Source organism: Chiloscyllium punctatum, chromosome 35 (assembly GCF_047496795.1).
Source record: "Chiloscyllium punctatum isolate Juve2018m chromosome 35, sChiPun1.3, whole genome shotgun sequence".
Classification (NCBI taxonomy): Eukaryota; Metazoa; Chordata; class Chondrichthyes; order Orectolobiformes; family Hemiscylliidae; genus Chiloscyllium; species Chiloscyllium punctatum.
Window position 1 is genome coordinate 13,609,848 of NC_092773.1, and position 17,117 is coordinate 13,626,964.

Consider the following 17,117-nt stretch of genomic DNA (forward strand, 5'->3'; position numbering starts at 1 on the left):
AAAGTCATGAATTTTGTCCAAGTCATATTTTTTGATGTCTGCCCTTGGGTTCAAGTCATTTTCAGGAGTGAGCGATAACTGCTAAAAGCTGAAGAAATATGTCCCAGCAGTGAATAACATAATCAGAATTCGGAAAATAGCAATGACAGCCCCAGTTTGAAAAGAACAAGGTCGAGCCCAGATTCTCCAAAGAAGGTGAGGCAACACAATTAAAAGGCATTGGAACCTTATTTTCAAGGCATTCAAATCCTCTGGGGGAAGGTGGGGGGAGCCCAATTCCAGCCTGAACAAATTAAAACCATTCTTACGTTTCAAATTCTCAGTGTCAGCATGTCAGGAGTGTTGCAAATCCCTTGTCCATGAGAATGTACAAATTCTGAGCAGCAGTCGGATGTTCAGCCCCTCAAATATGCTCTGCCTTTGATAAGTTCATGCCTGATTTAATTGCAGCTTCAACTCCCACTCTCCTGTCTATCCTATTCCCCTGAACCCTTTGATTCCCCTGTCAATCTCAATCAAACTCAGACTTAAATGTATTCAGCAGCCCAGCCTCTGCTGCTCTTTGAGCAAGTGTTCGACAGACCAAGGGCCCTCTAAGAGGAAAACAAAAAGAGACCTCCACATCTCCAGCCTAAGTGGGACACCCTTATTTTTGAACTGAGTCCTCTTGTTCGAATCTCTCTTAAGGAGGAAACACCATCTTAGCATCCATGCCCCTCAACTGTCCTCAGGATCTTCAATGTTTCAACATGATCACCTCTCAGTTGTTGTAAACAAGCCTAGCCTGACTCATCTCTCCTCCCAGATCACTTGCCCATTCCCGGTGTCAGAGTTGAAAAGTGTGGCACTGGAAACGGACAGCAGGTCAGGCAACCTCCAAGGAGCAGCAGAGTCCACGTTTCAGGCATAACACCCTGATTTCCTGATGAAGGGCTTATGTACACAACGTCAACTCTCCTGCGCCTCTGATACTGCCTAACTCGTTGTGCTTTTCCAGCACACAACACTTTTCGACTTTGACACTTCAGCATCTGCAGTCCTCACTTTCTCCATTCCAGGTGTCAATCCAGTTAACCTCCTCTGAATCACCTCCAACATATTTACGTTTCTTCACTCGATAAGGAGATCAAAACTGTTCATTAGAAACATAGAAACTAAGGGCAACTAAGTAATGAACAGTGGAGCAGGCTCAGAGGGACAAATGCATTTGTCCCTCTGAGCCTGCTCCACTGTTCATTACGATCTTGGTCAATTACCCTACGCAATACCCTAGTCACACTTTCATTCCATAACCTTTGATTCCTTTAGTCATGGGAACTACATCCACATCCTGCTGGAACTCCATCAATATTTTGGCCTCAAATGCTTTCTGTGGCAGAGAATTCCACAGGCTCACCAGTCCCTGGATGAAGAGATTTCTCCTCATCTCTATCCTTAAAGGCCTAGCCTTTACCGCGAGACTGTCCTGGATTCCCGGTCATTGAAACATTGCACTAAATGAGTGCAAGATGAGAAAATGACGCAGAGCCTTGGCAAACATGTCTTTCTTCAGCTATACTTAAGTTCTGTGTGGCCAAACCACTGATAATATTTTGAATCAAAGTCCATTTGGACAATAGCATGGGAACTGTCTGAGGGAGGAGTGCATCTTCTCCTCTCTGAGACGGCACATCTGGGAATGCCTGAGACAGCACTGAGCTTTTTCCAACAAAACTTATCACAGCTGTAATGGTACTGCGTCTTTAACAGAGATTTGTTCTGTGCTGTATCTCTTAGAGAGAGGTTTTCCATTGTGGTACCAGAACATCTGCTTCAGAAGCAGTCAGTAACTTTGAGATCCCTGATGTTTGGCGTGGAGTGCAGTCAGGCTCACACAGAGCCAGGGTATTAGTTATGCTTTCAGTTGTGATTTGGACTTGGCTGTTGAAGCTGATGGATACAGCTCTCTCTTTACTGCAGTAAAGAAGCTCTCTGCTGCTGGATTGTTTGTTACGGTGTTCCTTTCTTCTGGTCTGGAGCAGAGATAGCATGTGAGAAAGCTCTGTTTTGCTGAATTTGCCTTTACCAAGGGTGCGTCCAGTGGAATGTTGCTCTCATGGGGAACAGTCGATGAGTAGTAGTTAACTTAAGTTATTAATTATTTCAATAGAGTTTAAGTTATGCTATTTCTTCTTTCTTCGTTTGTATTACTACTGTGTTCTAAGGGTAAAGTACGCTTTGCTTAAAGTGGACCAATCAAATCACAAACAGAACACAGCACCTTACATTTGACTTTAAGCTGAATTAAAAGTGGCTGGGTTATCTCCTTGATTTATTTTGAGGAGTGTTGGTTTGGTCCATAACACTGCAGTGACTTGCTGTCATAGTCTAACACTGAAGCTTTGTACAGCAAATTCACCTGGAATTGTGCTTGATTTGTAGGTTGGAATTCATCTTTACAGGAATATTTTAAACTGTTAGAGAGACCTTACTTAATTGAATTATTTCAGCATTCATTTCCATTCCCGAGTGAGCATTTCTTATACTCTTAAACCAATTATTAAAATACACTTGTGAAGAACATAACCAATTTTAGAGTGCTGTCATATTCAGCTTAACGTGCTGACTCGTAGCTAATTGAAATTGAGCATCTTCACAATATTTCACATCCACATGTCCCTGAGGAACATAGTTTGATTTATGATATTTTTTGAAATGGTAACCAAGGAGTCCCACGGAGCACACTGTAAATCCTGCAGCAATGCTGAATGGATCAAAACAGGATTTACTTTAAAATAAGAGCTGTTTCTGCTTCTGTAACCTTTTCAGTCTTGTCGTGCAATGTATTTCGGATGTTGCAGACTCAGGAAGTGAAGGTGACTTATCGCCACTTGCCTACCAGTGCTTCTCCAGTTTACACACTGCAGCCGAAGAGAGAAACTCAGCCACTGCAGAAAGACTCAAGCGCCTCGATGCAACATAATGTAACATCAGAGACAATGAGCAGCTTAATGTTTCTCCTGGTTGGAGTCGTCTTGGCTTGAACAGAGGACATGGCAGGGAAATTGTACAGACTGACTTCCAATAAAGTAGGACCTGCAACACCTTTGATGAGTAACCAAGTGTCGCAGACTTGCTTGACTTCAGGCAAAGAACCTTGAAATTGTTGTCACTGTCATTACATTCACGTGGAGCTTTTGCAAACAACCAGGCTTCTCAAAAGTGCAGTGGCACCGATTTGTTATGGACTAGGCCAAACCACTCAAAACATTCTTAAGCAGGCAGCCCAGGCTGTAACTTTGCAATTTGTTTCGGTCAGTGTACAGTGAAAGTTACCCGGAGTAAGTTAGTGAGGTTGACCACCAGGTTTTAAAACAGACAAAAATTTGTTCACAAAATTCACTGAATGAAACACAAAGAGCAGAATACAGAATACCCACAGAACTCAGTCTATCCAAACTAGACTTATCGTGCTGTTCTGAAAATACACATCAGTGCCAATAAACAAACCCCTTAAACACAGTAAAAATTAAACAAAGGCTTACAGGTTGAAGTTAGAAGGGCAGAAGGAGAGAGAGTTCAGCAGCCTGTTTCAAACACAACTCCTGCTGCACTGGCTGACTAGCAAGACTTCAATTTTTAAGACTGACCACTCCCCTTTCATTATACAGGTCACTCCTAAAACATAAAAGCTTTGGCCGAAAGTCTCATTTGTTTACATATAAACAAAAAGGCCTCCTAATACCCTTCCATCCCTGTACCAAACCAGTTGATTCAGAGCCTGACTGGTTCGCGTCCCCTCTGAAAAAAAACCAAGGACACAGTATCCTTGAGAAAAGGATCAGCTTTTAGAAAAAAGGGACCAGCTTTGTGACAAATCAACCCACTTGAGCAGTGTTGGAATGTGGGGAAATTGTGTGCACAGCAATCTCCCACAAACAACTTTGACCTGCATGACAGGACTGTTTGTGTTTCCTTGGTTGGGAGGTGACCTAACACACGGCATCAGGACAAGCACCTTGTTTCTCATTGGCTGAGAACGCAGTCCACATCTCGGCGAAGCATCATATCCAAAATACAGCTCTGCCTCAGCACCACTATGCTATCACGCGAGGGGAGGTAATGGCTTGGTGGGAATGTCATGGGTTAATCATCAACAACCCTGAGTTCACATCCTGGAGACTGGGTCAGAATCCCACTGTGGTAGGTGGGGAAATTTGAATTCTGTAAAAATCTGGAGTGAAAGCAAATCTAATGTTAATCATGTAACCAGTGTTAATTGTTGTAAAAACCTAACTAGGTCATTAGTTTAGGGGAAGGAAATCCTTGATCATTACCTGGTTTGGACTACATAGAACTCCAGACCCACAGCAATGTGGCTGACTCTTAATAATTAGGCATGAGCAAGAAATGCTTGCTTAGCAACCCAGATCCTGCAAGATCCAATTTGCAGCACAATCCATTGTCATGGCCATTAATCCTTCACAGCTCCTATCTTAGAACATGGATCATACAACATAGAACTATATAACACAGGAATGGGTCCTTTGGTCCACAATGTTATGCATAACATGATACCACATTAAACTAATCCCTTCTGCCTGCCCTTAGTCCATATCCTTCCATTCCATATATATTCATGTGTTTACCGAAAAGTGTCTTGAACATCCTCTCATATCTGCCTCTTCCACCACCCCTGCAGTGCGTTCCACACTCAGTGTTAAAAAGCCTACACCTCACATCTCTTTTGAACTTTATTGAGCTTCCACTTAACTTCTTGTGACAGAGTTTGTGGTAAGGACAAACAAAATTAGTGTTTGGCTACCTCTTTTTCAAGATGTTAGCAAATCTCAACTTTTGTTAACTCGTGCAAATATTGTTCTGGTGCAGTTTGAAGCATCGATACCTGTTCAAGTACATAATGAAAACGTTATTCCACAGCCCACAAGATCAGTGAAAAAACTGTGCGCAGTTTGGTGGGGTGGGGGTGTGTGAAGCTTATCGTCAGAGGAGATATCCGAACTGCGGCTGTGGATTCACTGGGGTGAAATGAAAGATTGGAAAGTGTCACCATAATTAGATTTTAACAAACATCTGAGGCAGGGAAAGCTAAGGAGAGGATTGAAAATGTTGAAAAGGTTGAGAGAATAAAGAGCAAAATGTTTGTTATCACTGTTTTAGGAACAGAAGCTGTTTGTGGGACTGAACAGCATCTGTGGGGCTACGATTAGATTAGATTCCCTACAGTGTGAAAACAGGCCCTTCGGCCCAACAAGTCCACACCGACCCTCCGAAGAGTAACCCACCCAGACCCATTCCCCTACACCTAACACTATGGACAATTTAGCATGGCCAATTCAACTGACCTGCACAATCTTTGGACTGTGGGAGGAAACCGGAGCACTCGGAGGAAATCCACGCAGACACGGGGAGAATGTGCAAACTCCACACGGGGAGTTGCCCGAGGTGGGAATTGAACCCGGGTCCCTGGCACTGTGAGACAGCAGTGCTAACCACTGTGGAGAATGATATTTTTGGAGGTGCACACAACTTCTGCACAGTTGATGGACTGACACTGATCAGTTCATTGTTCCTGAAGGGTCATTGTTGAGAGCCTTACAGAGGCTCGATGTAAAGCAATATTGGAGGGAGAGGAGAAGACATAAAGGGTCATTAGAACAGTGATGATACGACCACGAGCAGTGATTGAAGTTGAATCAATTGCACCATTTCCAAGGGAGCTGTATAAATGCTGACAACCTGGGAAATACAAGTGGGAGCACATGATGCAGCCATTCCAACCTGCTCTGCCAATCAATACGACAATGACTGATCTTTTATCTCAACTCCACTTGTCCACCCAATCCTGATTCCTTGATTTCTTTGGTGCGCAAAAATCCATTAATCTCCGTCTGGAATGTAATCAATGGTTGGGCATCCACTGCTGTCAGGGATAGAGAATTCCTTAGATTCATAACCCTCTGAGTGAAAAAGATTCTTTTCACCTCAATCGGGAATGGATGAGCCCTTATTCTGAGATGAGGACCCTTGTTTTGGGACTCCCAAGCCGAGGTAAACACCCCGTCGGAGGGCTTGACATGACCAATACGAAGAGATTTTTGCTCGAATAAGATCACTTGTAACTTCTTAAAAATACTGACTTCTGAATGGACCACTCAAATTTCAAATCTAATGCTGATCTTGCTTTTTGTGCACCTTCTCTACAGCTGTACCTTGGTATTCCTCACTCTGTTCTGTCACTTTTTTTTCTGTCATCTTTTCATGTGATGATCTGCTTACACTGCACAGCAAAACAAAACTTTTCACCGTGCCAAGGTACAGGTGACAACAATACATCAACTCAAATCAAATTTGGTCTATCTCCATCACTCCAACCCAGGTGTGGTCTTATCAAATCCCTATTCAGTGTCAGCACAACTCCCTCAAGCCTCGACTCTAACACATTGTAATAGTTGCAAATGTGCCATCTGCCTTCCTAATTGCCTGGTCTGCCTCCAACAATATAGAGAAGTGTTCAGCAAACGTCATTCTAATCAAGTGCAATGAGCTCAGACAGACACACTCAAGAAGGAGATGTTCTTTGAAAATTTTTTTAACAAAATCCATCTTTTTCCAGGCTTTAAGGTTACAACGATGGGGTAAGGGGAAGAGGAATAAGGAGAGTCTTCTGGGGAGAAGGAAACTTCCTGCTATCCAATCTGCCTGATATTTGATTCCCCTTATGAGTGAAGCGATGGCTCAGTGGTTAGCACTGCTGCCTCACAGCGTCAGAGACCTGGGTTCAATCCCCGCCTTGGGCCACTGTCTGTGTGGAGTTTGCACATTCTCCGCGTGTCTGTGTGGGTTTCCTCCGGGTGCTCCGATTTCCTCCCACAGTCCAAAAATGTGCAGTTTAGGTGAATTGGCCATGCTAAATTGCCCTTAGTGTGAGGTGAAGGGGTAAAAGTAGGAGAATGGATCTGGGTGGGTTGCTCTTCGGAGGGTCGGTGTGGACCTGTTGGGCCGAAGTGCCTGTTTCCACACTAAGTAATCTAACTACTGGAATGCATCTGAAGTCTGGACAGGGAAACAGAACGACTGTGAGATTAAATTCAGTTCTGAGGAAGGGTCACTGGACCCGAAACTTTAACTCTGATCTCTCTCCACAAATGGTTTCACACTCGCTGAGCTTTTCCGTTGATTTCTGCTTTTGTTTCTCATTTCCAGCATCCGTAGTTTGTATTTTGTTGTGTTAGATTAAGTCCGCCTGCTTTTAGTACTATCCAAGACAGAGTGCACCTACCACAATAAATTGCATTTATGTGGAACCAACAATGCAGGGAAACATCCCAAGGTGCTTTGCGGGCACATTGTCAAACAGAATTTGACGTCAAACCACATAAGGAGGTGTCAGTGCTTGCTGGGAGAGTTAGCTTTCAAGGCGCATCTTCAAGGAGGAGGGTGTGAGGTCAATAGTCAGAGAGCGTTAAGGAGAACATTGCAAAGTTTGTGATGTTGGCAACTCAAGGCAGAACAAAACAAAACTGGAGTTGTAACTAAAATTGCAGAGGGTGGTCCGAAAAAGCAGAATTAGAGCACGTCATCAGAGTGAAGGGATGGAGTAGGTTTTACAGATAGGGATGGGTGAGACCACAGAAATACTTGGCTCCTTTTTTCTCAACAGAGTTAAATAAGACTTTTAAGCTATTCATATCATGCGTACTACCTCTTTGAATACAACAAGGTCTGATTCTTTTATCTCCTGTTACGCTTAAATTGATAAACAAAGTAAAAATGCAATTAAAACTCAAACGTCAATTATATTTTAATTGAAAAATCAGTTGGCATGTCTAATTAAAGATGACAGACACTAGATGATAAGCATGAATGCTTAGATTAGCAATAAAAGATTAATAGCTCATAAAACATCATTAATTGCCAGATTACGCTGAAGGAGTATATTGTTATTGAAGTGTAATTCAGTGATTCCGAGAGAGATACTTAGAAGTTTAATTTTTTTTAAATCAAAACCCAAAGCACTTTGCAGTGAAGGATGCTGGGTATATAAAAGGCACCATTTGGGTACGTCTTGACCTGACTCGCCAGTTGACAAGTCATAGCAGACCTGAAATGTTAACTCTGTACTTTGTTTCACAGACCTGCTGAGTCTCTCCACTGACCCATGCCTTGTTGGTCTTGTCATCCATCCTGTCATAACCTCCCATGGAAATCTTCTTCTGTCTTTGCCGTCACCTCTTGTCAAGGACCACAATAAAAATCCGCATGTCCCCCCTCCCCTCCACCCACTGACTCCCCAACCCATCAACGCCCCCACCCCACCCCGACATGAGATAAAATTCTCGTGGCTCCCTGTCCTGTCTGGAATGTGTTGTGCAATTGCAGCCTCTGAAGCCTTTTTTCAGCACAGTAGGATGCCAGACCTCTCCCTCTGACCCAGTTATCACATTCACACCCAGAAATAAAGGGTGAGATGGGTGAGTGGGGTGGGTGGGAAGGCAATATGGAGGTATAATGGGAACATCACTGGGCTCGCACACCGGCAGCTCAGGAACGCATTGAAATCCCACCATGGCAGCTGGTAGAGATCACAAACACTTGCTTTTTGTTTCACACAACACCAGGTTATAGTCCAACAGGGAGTCGAACACCAGCACCTCCACATCTTGGTTTTTTTTTTCGACAGATTTAAGCAGGGCTTTAAAGCAATTAACATCATCTCCTGTTATGGTTAAATTGATAAAATGGCAGCTGGTAGAACTTGTGTTCAATCAATAACTAATAATTATAAATTATCAATGATTCTGGAATATGAAGCTCGATTCAGGAATGGTGACTGTTGTTTGTAATACACAAGAACATAAGAACTGAGAGCAGGTGTCAGCCATCTGGCCCCTCAAGCCTGCTCCACCATTCAATAAGACCATGGCTGATCTTCTGACAGACTTAGCTCCAGTCATGCCCTTCAGGGAAGGAAATCTGCTACCTTGATCCGGTCTAGCCTACACGTGACTCCAGAACCACAGCAATGTTAATGACATATCAATCCCTCTGAAACAAGTCTCTCAGTTCACGGTGGAAATTACAGACAGGCAGCTAATGATGGCTTTGCCCCTGCTCGTAAATTCCATGACAGAACTAAGAAAGTGAAAATCAAAAGGTGAACTGTTTTGAAATATTGTCACGGGTTTGCTTATAAAATGACATCAATAGCCCCTTCGCCTCAGTGTGTGCCCCGGACCAGACAGAGAGGGAGACAGAGAGAAAGTAAGTTATGGGCCGTTCTTATGTTTCCTGGCCCCTTTCCAGTCCACTGCTACCCTGTCAAACACGCTCCCTGTCAACACTCACCTCACCACCTCAACCCTCCCCCCAACAATCAGGCCTGTTATTTTCTGCCCCCTTTCTGGATTCACCAAACAGCATAAAAAGATTCTGGGTGAATAGAAAACACCAAGGTGCTTGGAGATAGGGTTGGGGGGGGGAGAAGGTGTGATGATACTATGGCTTAAAGGGGCTATTTTTTCCAGTATCTTTTCAGATAAACATTGAAGCAGAGGTGCAGAGCAATTTGTGTGAAAGTAAACAGTTTGTGAGTTCTTGGATTTCTTTGAAGTTGGAACAATAGAGGCAGCCTGAATGGGTGTGGTCAAATCTCAAAGAACAAGGATTTTTAGTTTTTTTTAGTTTTCAGTAGAAGTTCTTGCTGGATCTGTTGTTGCAATGCATCTCTACCTGCTACACTCTCTCCCAGAGTTTTCTCTTGATGTATTTTCCCTCCTAAGTTGTTGGAGTTACATTCGAGACAATTTGTTTTTTGAAATTTGCCTTTTGCCAAGGGTGTATTTATGGGATGTTATTTTGGAACAGTTACTGTTTAGTGGATAACTCATCTATTATTGTGTTAAGTTTTCCAATCGAGTTACAGCTAAACAAAATTTTTTTTTGTCGTATTTTGTTGTATAAATTGTGTTTGGTTTAACATTGTGTAGTTTGACCAATCAAATTGCATCTGGAACACAACACCTTACATTTACCTTCAAATGAAGAAAAGTTAGGATCTAGGCTACCTCCTTAATACATTTTGAGGGGATTTGGTCTGGTCCATAACAAAGAGGAGAGTGGAGGAAATGGTTAGAGAAAGGGAGTGGATGGGCAGGAAGGGGGAGATAGATGTGGGCGATGTGGAGCCATTAGTCATGGGAGACCATTGAGGGGGAGACTGAGAGGAGGTCAGTTTGGAATGAGCTGGCCAACAGCACACACCCTTGAGGGAGGATTTTGTGAAAGGAGAGGTAAGACCTGAGGAGGTACTCAAGGTTTAATCATTTCATTCTACCAGTCAACACACAAGGCGAGTAATAAAGTTGGGACAAAGGAATTTGACATGAGACATCTGTCCAATTAGAGCCATTTCACATCCTCCTTGGACAATGACCTGTTGCCCCTAGCAATGAGCACTATGAGCATACTCCCTCCCTCTCCATGGCCCTGACCTGCCTTCAATTTACTGTTGACCCAAGTGTTCTAAAGGTTCTGAGTGAAACCTCTCCAATACTGAAGAAAACAATTTAATAACAATTTCCAATGATGCACCTTATAGAGGTTTATAAAATCATGGGGGATATGGATAAGGTGAATGGTAGCTGCCTGTTCCCTAGCGTGGGGGATATCAAGATGAGGGGATATATCTTAAGGTGAAAGGAGAAAGATTTTAAAAAGACATGAGGGGCAATTTTCTTTTTCCAGAGAGTGGTTCCACGTGTGGAATGAACTTCCAGAGGAAGTAGTGCATGCGGATACAGTTACAACGTTGAAAAGTCATGGAGATAAGTACATCAATAAGAAAGGTTTGGAGCGCAGGCAGATGGAACTAGTTTAGTTTGGGATTATGTTCAGCATGGACTGATTGGCCAGAAGAGTCTGTGTCTGTGCTGTCTGACTCTAACATCACAGCCTCAGGACAATCTGAAGAAGTTTAGTGACAATGAAATGTTTTTGAAGTGAAATTCACTGTTGTGATGTGCACAGCAAGCCCAAAAAAAGCCATGAGGTCAGGGTTAGACCACATAATCTGATCCATTGATGTTTTCTGGCAGCACAACATTGGCTGTTGCTGGGTAAAATTCACTGTGGGTGCAAATTGGCTGCCACATCCCCGATTTTAGAACAGTGACCAGGCTTCAGACATACTTCAACTGGACATCCTGAGGTCATGAAAGGTGTGACATAAATGCAAGCCTTTTCTTGTAGCTCACTGCTCATTTATAAATCCCATTTCTGAGCACTATCAGTCTCCCTGGGCAGGTACATTCACAAGCTATCTGCGTGAACTCATTCATTCAAAACAACCTGTCCACTCTCCTGAACTAAAATTTGTGTTCACTGGGTACAGAAATTTTCATAATACTAAACACTTGAAGGTTAGCATGTCTCCTTTCTTCAAAAGTTTGGAACTAGCAGTGATCAGAGAGTTAAAAAATATGGGATTGTCACCCCATGGATATTGTTGGTCTTGAATTATCAGAAGAATGATATTAACTGGGTCATCCTATCGGAGGACTGACACAACTGTGATGGGCCAAATGGCCTCCTTCTCTTCTGTATCATTCTCCTTCCCCGGTTACAGATACAGAAATAATCTGAAGCATGAAACAACATCTCACCTCTGTGCCTAAGATGGAATGTGATGAAACTAACATGCTCTTGTGTTCTCTTCCCTAACAGACTGCACTGCCCATGAACATCACAGCCTTTTACAACTACGATCAGCCACTGGTTGGGTACTGCAAAGCACATCAGACTCTCCATATACACAAGCGGTACGAGACCCCTCGACAGGAGGAACCGGAGTCCAGCAACTTGGAACCAGCTATGAGTCGGAACGTCATTAGCACAGTGGCTCGCTCGGCTATACCGAACATACATCTTGAACCACCTCACTCACCATAGAAAGAGACCTCGTTGGTTGATTGACTCTTGGGGGTGAAATGCTCCAGTCTGGAAGAACAAAAAGACAAAAGGAGGTTTAAGACAAATGGTCCTCGCTGAGTTTTAACTAAAAACATACAACTCTGAACTATCTGTGGCCATTAAAATAAATCACAACTGCTAAACTTCAGAGATTTGACATCCTCCTGATTTTCTGTGCTTTGGTATTTGATGATGTAAATATAAGACTCTGCTCATGATGTTCTTAAGAAAATAAACTAAAAACTGTAAAGGATGGGTCAACTATTTTCGTTGTCATGCTTTCCCCAACAAGGGGACTTGAGTTGGAAAACCAGAGGTCTAATTTTCAAGATTTGAGTTGGGCTGTATTTCACCAAAGCAATAATGGTGAGGGTTGCTTGGAATATCATTGATTTTAGCCCAAACAAAAGCTGAAGTGCTGTCGGTCGGGTTGGAGATCATACAAGGTGTCATCTGTCTGTGACACACATATGTCTAGTGAATGACCTAGTGGCCAACTTCAAAATAAAGATGACCAAGGGGGGTGTGGAGGTGTGGGAGTCAGATTGTCTCAGATTCTCGTGTATTGCGTCAAGTTAGATGAGGCCGAATATGGTGTGTGGCTTGTTACATGTGAAAGAACGTGAAATGCATTTCAACTGGAAAAATTTACAACTTTTTTTGCACGTGGGCACAGTTACAACATTTAGAAGACACTTTGATAAGTAGGTGAACTGGAAAGGTTTGGAGGGATGTGGGCCAGGTGCAGGCAGGTGGGACTAGTTGAGTTTGGGATTCTGTCCAGCATGGACTGGTTGGACCGATGGGTCTGTTTCCATGCTGTAGAACTCTTTGGCCAACCCGGCAAGGTTCAGCAATAAACCATGCCATCCAGTGAGGAAGGTGATTCCTTCCCCCTCATGGTCAGTTCAAACACCTGCGAGGTACATCGGATGTTCATTTCAAAGGAGGTGGTTTTAATGGATTGGCTGTCTCATGGGAGGGTGGTCACTTGACCCATATTTTGCGCATTAATTACTGACTGAATCAGACAAGTGCTTTATTTTTGACTGTGAGGAAAAGTTTCAGACTTGTAATTTTTCTTTTGGCTGACTTTTCAAAGCAACAACAAGGTCAAGATATCTTGTGCTAATTTTTTTGGTTCCTGATGAAGGGCTTATGCCTGAAACATCGATTCTCCTGCTCCTCAGATGCTGCCTGACCTGCTGTGCTTTTCGAGCACCGCAGTCTTTGACTCTGATCTCCAGCATCTGCAGTCCTCACTTTCTCTTAATTTAATCCCCCCAGATTGATTTCTAAATTGCTATTTTGGATTGTGGGGAGGGAGCAAATGGGTGATGTGCCTGAGTCACTTGTGTGCGTTGAATCACAAATTGCTTTACACCCAATTACCATTTGGAGAATACCTAACAAAAAACACTCTATCGAGCAGGTAAGATCATCATTCACCCCAAGGACTACTGGGCTATGCCCTCATTGGAAAGAGATGAGAGGCGGTGCACTTCACCTGAGGGTCACCACCCATCACGCAAGGGGCAACAATGGGAAGGTGCAACTTCGTGTTGACCTTGGTCAGGACAGGCTTTGAACCCATGCTGTTGGTATCACAAAATAGTCAGCCAGCCAACTGAGCTAATCAGACCCCCAATCCCTGATATGTACCAAGCAGATAAACCAAAGATGTCCCGAGTACCCAGCAGATCTGGCAGTGACTTATCATCAAAAAAGTTAGACCTGTTTTGAGAAAGAACGGAAACGGGGGAAAGGGGAAGAATGGACCCCAGCAAAGTTTTGTCCTTAGGCTGGAAGGCAGGTGGGATTAAATGATGGAAAGGCTGATGACTGTTACACCGTCCAATGATAATGGACTGATCGACAATTTGGAGAAATCAATAACCAACCACCTGGCTGTCGCAGACCCAGAAGTGAAAATAGAAAACCTGCATTGGTGGAGAGCTTTTGCCATCAATGTTAGGTTTTCCTCCCAGACAATGCCAGATACACTCCAATGTTACCTCAAACTGCTTATTTAACATTGTGGAATGAAGCAATTAAATTTTCATTTGCATGAAACAATCCAACTACTTTCACTTTCCCTCAAAGGATCCTACTCCACCTGGTAAAAACTTGAAGGAAATTTAATTTCAGCTGACCAATTTTATGCAAGTTCCCCTACAAGCGAAGCCCAAATTCTGGAGATGGTCCAACATGCTGACATTCACAAGTCCCCTTGGAATTTTAGAATGTGCAATTGTATCCCTTTCTTACTCCCAGTGAGAATCTGACCAATTTAAAACAATGATCAGAATCCAATCACTCCATCTAACCTGGCTAATCTGGTGGAAAAGCACCCTGTCTACACTTGACAGCTACTGCAATGGGGAACAGTTAGTGAAGGTGATTAGGATGGTGTTGGTGAAAACAGTGCTGTTAATTACAGTGGTTTCAATTCGGCCTGTTCTGCTATATCAAAGCTCTCCAGCTGAGGTTTTCAGGAACCCAACTTTTTTCACAACGTGGCTTTGGCTGATCCACCCAGGAATCCACATCACCAACTTGAGGTTCACCTGATTTGTCACAGTGCCTCTATCTAACATAATGAGGTTTGAAATCACTGCTTACACCATTCAACACGGGACAAATCAGAAACCCAATTGGGTCCAATCCCACTTCCTTTCCTCTTCCTCCATCATGGGTTGATGGGTGGAAAACATCTTTGCTACCTGCTCAAAGGGACAATTGGGAAAGGCAGATGGATTTGGGGTTTAGCAAGTCACACAGCCTAAAATTGCAAGCAAGTGCAAAACTGGCCCCATTGTTGAGCACCGAATTCAGGTCAACATATGCAACCCATCCCAATCAAAGATAGCAGCCTGGGTATAGCTCCTCCCCTTTACTCAAAATTTCAATCTACAGGTTGCTCGAGTTTGTATTTAGCTGCCTTCATGAACTCCACGTCTGGGATATTTGGTTGCAAACTGTAGCACCCATTGCATTCTGGGCATTTCTCTTTTGTCAACCTTACAGCACTGTGGGAAAAATCTATGGCAAATGAAGACATCACCAAAGTCATTGCCACCGAACGTAATGCTCCCCAACTGGATCAGGGCAGGACAAGATGCCCAGAATAATTGCACCATGCTAACAGGGACAAAAATCTGGAAATTTGGGGGGGTTAGGGTTCTCCACTCAGAATTCATCTGACAAACACCAGAAACATAAATGGCTGAGGGCTCTTCCAAAAGCCAATGCTGTCAAAATGGATTGGACAGTTTCCTCCTGCACTTGCAGAACCTCGTCCATACCATACAGGAGGTGAGAAAACTCCCACCTGAAGCAGCAAATGCACTCTCCCCAATCCCACCTGCTGTACTACAATCACCTTTGCAATCATCTCACAACTGACCACTTGCGCTTAATTCGTTCATGAAACGTGGGCAGTGCTGGCCAGGTCAGTTTTGATTGCACCGCCGACACTCCCCAGAATCATCCTTGAGATGGTGGTCGTGAGCTGCCTTCCTGAACTGCAGTTTTGGGACACCCACAGTCCTCTTCAGAAGGGGGTTTGTCGATTCTGGCCTAGCGACAGTAAAAGAATGGTGCTGTTACCCAGCTGTGGTCTCAGCAAGCACCCACCACCCCCTCCCCCCCAAACAATTGCAATGGACGTTCCTCAATCTTATCCCACAGTCCCTTCATTATGAAAGCTCACACGCCAATTGCTTTTCTGGTTGCTCGGCCAGCCCAAGATACGAGGGTTATAATGGAAGAAAAGCCACTGCTTAAAAATAAATGGAAGAATTGCATTCAAATAGTGTTTTCATCACCTCAGGCTGCCTTCACAGCCAACAAAGTGCTTTTGAAGTGGAGATGCTGATTATTATTTAATTTGACCACTGCTGTTGGAGATCACAGTTTTGATTCCATGTTTTGTTGCCAAGTACGATACTGTTAAACCAAAGAAAATGAATAGATTTGAAACTGTTCCATAATTATAATAAGTCATAAATAAAGTCATGGTTTACATGTGTCTGCAATAAATAGGTTATGAATAGGAACACGAGGTTTGAAACATCTCGTATTTGAGAATTTTATTTGCTCTGGGACTGTTCATCAACCTGCCACATCCAAGAAAACAATTTCGATTCACAGCATTCAGGAAGGTGCAGAACACCTTTCATAACAGGCCATCCAGACCAACCTGAGGTCTCAAGTGGCACAATGCAATAACTTATATGAACAGACACGTGACAGGGACAAGACAGGGTCATTTGGTCACTCATCCTGTTCTGCCACTCGCTGCAGTCCAAATCAACAAAATACTGTCAAGTGTTTGGCTCTTTCTGCATTTGCTCTCCACCACAGCCTTCCAAATCCCAACCTCAGTGATGCATTGTGAATTATCAACACCTCTTCCATGACGGAGAAATGTGCACAGGAGGCAGCTGTTCAGCCCATTCTGCCTTGTGCTAGCCCTTGGGACACAGCAACCCAACAGACAGCGTTGCCTGCTCCTTCCTGGGAGTCTTCAATTTTCATTTTCGAGTCCATGTCCAATCATCTGCTTGCAAATCCTTTCACAGGATGTGGGCAATGATTTCTGGGCTAACAATTATTGTCCATCCCTCATTGTCCTTGTCAAGGTGGTGATGAGCCACCTGCAAGAGCTATTACAATTCATGTTGTGTCAGCTTAGCACACAGTGCTAAGAGCTGCAGCAATTTCACCTGGTGACAGTGAAGGAACAGTGATTAAGTTCTACTTTGAAACAATCCATGCCTTGGAGGGAGACTCTGAAGGAATAGGAAAGGGCTGTCAAAAAAAAATCATATTGACATTGGGGTGAGATTGAAGAAACGGAACAGGTTTCTGAATATGAACACCAAGTTGTGTGCAGTTGGTTGACATCCTTACATGCCAGCTGTAACATAGTGAAACCTGAGATTCTGATAAGATTTATTAAGAGATGCATGGAGTACAAAAGCAAAGATGATGATTTGTTCGAACTAGCTGAAGCGATTTGACTGCACGATGACCCTTGTTTTATATTTTGAAAACTAGAAGGCTTTGCAAAGAGTGCAGGCATTCATTGGAACAGCTCCAGGGATGAGAGACTACAGGGAAGCTAAAGCAGAATCTCCAACAGC

The 17,117-nt window shown here is 43.4% G+C and overlaps 1 protein-coding gene across 1 annotated transcript in view; it reads left to right on the forward strand.

The window, feature by feature from the left end:
* The window catches only part of LOC140459655 (leucine-rich repeat transmembrane neuronal protein 4-like), a 181,829-nt gene extending 169,606 nt beyond the window's left edge, over positions 1 to 12,223 (forward strand). Inside the window, exon 3 of the mRNA XM_072553991.1 lies at positions 11,725 to 12,223. Coding sequence (XP_072410092.1) covers positions 11,725 to 11,949 — 225 coding nt within the window. The 3' untranslated portion in view covers positions 11,950 to 12,223. The remainder of the gene's footprint in view (positions 1 to 11,724) is intronic.
* The last annotated feature ends 4,894 nt before the right edge of the window (positions 12,224 to 17,117 follow it).